This window comes from Oryza brachyantha, chromosome 6, assembly GCF_000231095.2.
Source record: "Oryza brachyantha chromosome 6, ObraRS2, whole genome shotgun sequence".
NCBI lineage: Eukaryota > Viridiplantae > Streptophyta > Magnoliopsida > Poales > Poaceae > Oryza > Oryza brachyantha.
Genome location: NC_023168.2, coordinates 171,822 through 179,218, shown reverse-complemented (window position 1 = coordinate 179,218; position 7,397 = coordinate 171,822). Strand labels below are relative to the sequence as shown.

General features: G+C 41.9%; 1 protein-coding gene and 1 long non-coding RNA gene across 2 annotated transcripts; both read right to left on the bottom strand.

Moving 5' to 3' along the window:
* Positions 1-337: 337 nt before the first annotated feature.
* LOC107304495 lies at positions 338-2,682 on the bottom strand. Its single transcript, XR_001550579.2, has 3 exons — positions 2,408-2,682; positions 2,043-2,283; positions 338-1,383 (listed from the first exon to the last, which is right to left on the bottom strand). It is a non-coding gene; the product is annotated as an uncharacterized LOC107304495 (long non-coding RNA).
* A 1,968-nt stretch (positions 2,683-4,650) lies between these two features.
* Positions 4,651-7,216, bottom strand: LOC102719870 (NADH dehydrogenase (ubiquinone) complex I, assembly factor 6). Its single transcript, XM_006655617.3, has 2 exons — positions 6,879-7,216; positions 4,651-5,909 (listed from the first exon to the last, which is right to left on the bottom strand). Exons 1-2 carry the CDS (start codon positions 7,115-7,117, stop codon positions 4,970-4,972), a joined length of 1,179 nt encoding a protein of 392 aa, XP_006655680.2. The 5' UTR covers positions 7,118-7,216; the 3' UTR covers positions 4,651-4,969.
* Positions 7,217-7,397: the final 181 nt, after the last annotated feature.

Genomic DNA, 7,397 nt, shown 5'->3' with positions numbered 1-7,397 from the left:
ATTCTATAAACATGTTTTTCCAAACCCTCATTTCAAGTATGCCACTATAGTTATAAATTAAACCAAAATCCAAAGGATAAACCATCAGTCTTTCTGATCAGGCATGCATGCATGACAATACATATTCAATCGTTCAGTAACTATCGGTTGAAAAAATGCAAGTTCATGATAATACCAGGATCCACTACAAGGATCCCCATTTACTAGTACAATGAATTTCATGGAAACAGATAATTAGCTGTTGCAACAATTACCTACTATTGCTATGGTTGGGACTGTCATAGCAATAGGCAGTTCTTATTACCTTGATTGTAATTATTATGTATAGACCAAGGATCTCAACCAACTAATCAAGTAATCATCAGAGAGGAAATGTAGGTGCATATATTAATTACGGATGGACTACCTGCTAGCAAGTGTAATCACAGGTTTGTGTAGAGAATGATCGAATTAGTTCAAAACGGTGAATACAATCAACCAGAAGATATATATAGAAGAAAGTAGGCATCCATGCATGCATGGAAGAACTCAAGATCATAAACAGAGCAGTCCAATTACATCATATTGAATGCTAAAGAGAAGAAAACTAAACAAGCCATATATAAGCATTCATTGCATGTGGATGGGTCCAAGAAATTTAACAAAGTATCAGTAGAAGATTAATTGTCCATGATCAGTTGATCTCTTGTACGCATAAGCTGGACGGAGCGCTAAGAAGTTTGAAAAATCATGTGTCTTACTAGCTAGCTACATCAGTAGTAATCCATTTTATAGAGAGCACATCATAATCAAGTATCTTTATTTACAGAGAACTAATGAATTTAAGAGCAAAAGATAATCTAGTTTTGTATGGTGAGCTGACAGATAAAGTTTGTGTCCAAAAAACAGAGAACGAAATGACAAAGCTATGGAAATTAGGATAATGACGCAAAAACAAGGGCAGAAGTGCAGAACAGTAATGGAACTCACCTACCAGAGTATATTGGTGATTATGTCCAAAGGAACTCAGCAAGTAGGCAGGTGAAAGCATTAGAGAAAGAAAGCTAGAGATGAGATAGCGACCCCCAGCAATGTGGTACCTTCGAAGCTGATGCTTCCCAGCCATTGCTTTTCATGGGATGAAGATGTCAAACACGAATAAGAGTTAGCAACAAAGGCATGCATGCATGCCTCCCACCAACTTAGCTTCTGGCTTATATAGTGCAAGAACCCCACACTCCAGCACAAGCCATGCAAGCCCGTCCGGACGCACAGCCCTCTTCCTCTTGCATGCATCACACCTCTCTCTCGCTACTTCTCATCACTTGTGTATGTGTAGTATCATGAAGTATACGGACCACCATGTCAGTGGCTGCAGCTTGTGTCTTTCTGAGAAAAAAGGCCCTGAAATGCAGTATAAATGGTATAATTATTTGCGCGTGTATGAGGTTAAAAAGGTGTGGAAAAGGCAAAGGTGTTGGGAACCAGGTAGGCATGAGAGGATGAGATGAGGAGAGGAAGGAAGGAATAATTAAGTTATAGAGAGAGGAGGGAGGGGGTGATGTTTGTTTGTAGAGGAAGATAAAATGATGCCTGCGTGAAAGCCCTCATGTGAGACCCCATCATGCAACCCCTCTATCACCCTAATTACTCAGCTCTGTTTCACACTTCATGAATATATATGTATACCCTCTTACATATACTACTGAACAAATGATGCATTTAGATGCCTGCATCACTTAGAATATATTAATATTCCAGACCTTACTAAAAGATTTAGGCTGCGTTCGGTGAAGGTGGGGATAAGTTAAATTACCCGGCGTGAAAAACGTAGTAATAGATTAGTACATGATTAATTAATTATTAATTATTAAAAAATATAAAATAGATTAATATGATTTTTTAAAACAACTTTTCTATAGAATTTTTTTTGCAAAAAATACACCGTTTAATAGTTCAGGAAGCGTGCGCACGGAAAACGATGAAGATAAATTATCTTGTAGTCTTGCCAACGCGGTCTTAGAAAATGTACGCAATAGAGGGAAAAGGCTCCTTATACTTACCTCATTGTTTTGCTCATTCCAAGCTGGAGGAGTTGAATCATGGATGCAGACCCACCATTGCCAAATAACAAGATCAAACTATTTTAATTCTCCCCATCTCAGCAGTTAATCGAATCATTGTACTCAAAACGTACGCAACCCACCCAATTCAGATCGATCGAGATACCATATATACATAAGCATCACTTCCATGCTACTGTTAGCTTCCACGAGAAAACGGTAGAAAATAGCTTTGGTAAATCTGCAGAACAACAAAAGAGAGAGATGTAAAAGAAAACTGCTTTAAGGAATCAATATAAGTCCATGAGATGTAAAAGAGCTGATAACGGGGAAAAATAAAAGGATGAACTCAATCTATCTCTTACCTGCTGGGGCCGGGGTTTACGCAGTCTGAGTCAAGCCAGAAGATCTACACGTATATCCTCATCAAATGCCATTGGTTCAGGTTAGTCTTAACCCTAACCTCCAAAACTAGTGCTATGATTGGGCATATAAGCATTTGTCCCCCAAATCTGACCAAGCTTAATAAAGAAACCACGGAACGCAAGCACATACTCAATTATATATTTTTTTTCAGACAAACAGGCCTAGGAACTGCTCAGCATGCGAAACTAGGTCTTTTTTTTTCTCCTGAAAGATTCAAAACTCCATTGTGGGTTGAGCACTATACAGGCACATATATTGATATATACAAACACTTACTGCAATAAATTTTTGCAGTTGCTGTGGTTTCTAAGGCTCCATTATGGTAAATACCAGTTGTTGGTGAATGGTGAGTCAGGTTCAGGCTGAAAAACCAGAGAAGAACAAAGCCGAATTACTATGTCAAGGAACCAAATCCTACTTGGATGCCTGCTGCTTGGTTTGGGAACACTGATGCTACTGTCTGCAATGACAGCAAATGCAACAATAATTGCCGTGAGTATCTTGCCTGGAATTACTATGGCATGCACTCTTTAAGCTGACTCCACCTACATACCCAGCACTATATTCATGAATTGAGCCGAGGTAGAGACCCAGCCACACATGAAGACCACTGCCTAGATACAAGCAGGCCATAGTGAACAATAATGGGACTAGCTCTGAAGCAAGCAAGCATGCATATGGTGTGGAGCTCACTTGGGGTTGGGGGCCAACCAACAAGGGGACAATGCTTCTTCCCTCAGTGATTGCTGTTTACTCCACCAGGGACCAAACATAGAAAAGGCAAGGCTCAAGGACCCAAAGAAGAAAAGGCTACATTGAGTTACTTTTAAGCGTGAGGACAGGTGTTTGTCCTAAGTACCTCCCAGTGATTTGCTACTGACACTTTATTGGCTCATGCAGGCTACTAAACTTATCCAATTTGCCAAATGAGCATATATTAGTTGCCTTGCGCTAGAGTTGACACAGTTAACCTTTCAATAAACGAAGATAAATAATCTGGAGAAATAAAAGAGAATAACCAGTATTCATCAAAAAAAAAAAAACCCAGCTGTTTCAGAATCAGATGTGGTAAAAATATTGAACAAGTAGAAAGCCACAAAGATGTAAGGCTGCAAAATATCTTAAAGCCAGAAGAGTATAATTCCATTCAGTTCAGCAGCAGCAACATGAAAACCGAACTGTGAAAAATTGGACAAATGATTTTAACTGATGCAACTAACCTTTATTTTCATATAGGTGATACATTATATTCCCGTGCATGTCTTAGACATTGTGAATGCTTTAAATTCTCACAATTAATAAGTGAATTAAAGGACTGTTATGGTGAGTCAACTGTAGAATACTATGATTAATTACTGTTATTAATATTCTCTCATTTATCAGTTTGTGGATGATATTGTGATACTCATTTTATTACTTCTTGACTTTGTGTTTGGCAACAGTAGTTGAGTATTGGCTTAAGTGTACAGAAAGTCTTCATGAGCTGTCCCATACGGCTCCTGCAGATTTCTGTCAGTAAATATTATTCATGTCCTGATGCCCTCAGAAAGTTAAGCACTCAGTAGTTGTTTGACTTTTTGAGAACATTTTCAGTGAACTCCCAAAGTTAACTAGGCATACCTTGGTGACATGTAGTAACTGATAACTGTTAACCTTTACAATGGTAAAAATTGCTACTCATCAAAAAGTGGTAAAAAGCTGCAATGTTAATAACAGATGAGTTTTTTTTTGTCGTGAGGAAGAGGGTGGTGATCAGATCCTGCAGAAGTAGCAAGCCCGAAATGATGCAGAAAAAAACAGCTCACAAGGATTTTGCAGAAAGCATATAAGTGTACTTAACAAATAGATAATTTGCAGAACACACCAGAATATTATTGTTGTCCCATACTGCAATTACCTGAGAATGGAAGCAGATAGAGGTCCGTCAAACAGAGGATGATGATGATGTTGTCTTGCACGGGGAGATGAGCATGTGCAACTTGTTGCACTCGAACTAACTTAGCAACACTGACTTAAACATCAACTCCATAATCACAGGCTTAAGCATCACGCAACGCCATTGCACTGGAGCCCGGTTGCCTTCTGTTATTGGGCCTAGGCCCAATATAATGGACTGCCGTCACCAAATAGGCCCAATGCACATCAACCAAACCAATCTATAGGTGAATATGACCAAAGCTTAGCAAGCATAAAAGCCAGTAGTGCAGCTAGTTGGCCAGCAATTGTCCAAGAAACACAACAGAAAGAAAACAGCACCTATCTTGTTACATTCCTCTGCTTCATGCAAAAATGGATAGTAAACAAAACGAACAATTCTAACATCACTTGCGTATCCTAGAGAGGAACATACTGACAGTGCTCAGAGAGAAATCAGATAACCCGATACATGCACCAACCAGCAAGTAGTTTCTCAGTCTCTTCATCAACCTTATTGCATTTTGGTAAAAGAGGCTCTCATATAACTAACCCGAGCTCCCCGAGTGCTTGTGTGGATGAGTTAGTCAGTACTTCTTCTGCCACGCGTGCCAGTTGAGCTTTATCTGGTACCACAAAGGAGATATCCCATGAACTCCCCTTGCCAACCGTGAATCAAAGACGTTGAATTCACGGCTTCGTAAGGAGTCCATAAGGACCTGGGCTGGTACCCCTGGGAGGAGCACAGGGATTGCTTCCGTTGGCACAGATGAGGCGAGTTCCCGCGCCTTCTCCAGGTGAGCATCAGCGACAGATGCAACCTTGAAAACTGCATCTGGGAGCTCATCTCCCATCCTGACCTCTGATCGGCCACCCTCCCGTGTAAGCAGACCGCAGTCCTCAGCTATACTTGCTGGGATATACGGTATCCTCCCTTGCTTACTCACATGGTGAGGCAAAGCCTTGAGTAGCAGTAGCAGCCCACTAGCTTTGCCGATGTGTGAGGCAGCATGGTCAGCAATAGTGGACTGTATCCCACCAGCTTGCAACGTCATGTAAAGGATGGTAGACTGGGTGTCTTCTGCATACCTCTCCAATTCAGAAACTGTCTCAGGAATGGCATAATCATCCTGGTTTGCGTCATTTATCCTTGCCTCCACAGACCTCTTGAGCCAATGCTTGCTAATCTTCCTCTCAGACACAACCGAAGAGAGCACCTGGGCAACAGGGTGTTCAACCAGCTTGTTTGCAAAGATCTTGTCGATTACATCTTTCCACCACAGGAGGCGCATGAGGCCAGTCTTAGGGTCCGAGACAACATCCATGGCTTTTGCCGTCTCAACGTTTAAGGCTCGGAAGGCGAATGCAGCCTTGCGCATGGATGGAGGTAGGTGGAGAAGGCAGAGATAGTGGTGATAATCATAGTTGTGGACTTGCTGCACACAGTAGGAGAGGGCAGCTCGCAGGTTAGCACCTGCTGCAGGTGTACTGCCCATGAATTCCGCTTGATATGTGAAAAAGGAGGTCCTGCAGTGGGGATGAACACTGACATTTAGACACATTTCAATATTTGTAGAAAGGGAAGGGTGGGGTTTTAACCCAAACACTTAAGTTGTGTAGTATGCGTAAATAATGTAAATGATCAATATTACAGCCATAATAAATAGCAAGTATACATGGTAACAAGATTAATGGAAAGAAAAAAGCACGGCGTGCATGCAAAAAGTATATCTGGAATTGCTTTATGTGTGTTTGATCCTACTTAATCATGGTGCAGGCAGGAGTAGATGAGCAGGTGGAATTGAAGAAAATAGAGAGACAAGCAAGCATTAGATTTAGTCCTTTTACATGTAAAGTGGCGGCAGCATTAGGGCTGCCATCATATCATATTATCATAAATAAATAATAATGTTGAAATTAGGGGGACAGAGATAGACGTGCTCGAACTAACAACAGATAGAAGATGAAGAACACATAAGAACACAACCAGGGGTGGGCGCAGGATTTGAAGATTGGGTATTCGAAATGTTAGGGCATACATTTTTTTAACTGAAATCCTAATAAGTGGCTTGTATAACATCAAACAATTAGTGATCGTACGATATATATCATATATAACACAAAATATCAAAATTGAGCCTAAAGTTACATTTTCTATTTTTATTGAATTGGTCAGATGAAAAAGGGTAAAATAATTAGAAAGAAGAATTTTCTTTCATTGAATGTAACCAAACAATCATTCAAATATTGAGAGCTGAAAATGTATGGAGTATCGTTAATCCGAATACTATTATTAAGAATTAAAACATTTTACAATGTACAAAACGAAGACTAATAGTTCATACTTTAGTTTTAGTATGCACCGGCCCGTCAGCTAAAATCTTGGAGCAGTACATCACGTTACATCCACATAATGAATTCACGATTAAGGACTACTATTTGGAGCAGTACATCAGCTAAAAACTGCAGAGGAAGTAAGAAGAGATCGATGAGTACTTGAGGGATTGCCGGAATGGTCCGATCGAGGCGGCGGATGGAGTGTCGGAGTAGCCGGCGGAGCAAGAAGGCGGCCGACTGGGCCACCGGCCACTGGCCACGTCAGTGCCAGGTGCCCCTCGCCGGGACGCCTGCTCCCCAGCCCCCACCCCCTCCCTCGGCCCTCGCCGGCTCTCCGCGCGCCGCCCGCCTAAGGTCCAGGCAGGGGTTAGGCGGAGACGAAGCCATACATACTCCATAGCATAGGGGCATAGATAGTCTGAGGAGTAAGAGGAAGAGGAGGAGGGAAGGGGATCCGTACTCAGTCGGGGGAGTCGCCGTCGCCGGATCGGACGGAGGCGGTGTCGAGCCGACGGCGCGGGGGAAGGAGAGAAGAGGAGGAGGAGATATCCTGGTCCTGGGCCTGGGCCTGGGCCTTGACTGGACTGGGCCGTTGTTGTAGAGAAGAAGGGCCCATTAACTGTCCACGTGGAAGGCGTACGTTACGTTATCCCTTCGATCTCCTCTTTCTTTTTGCGG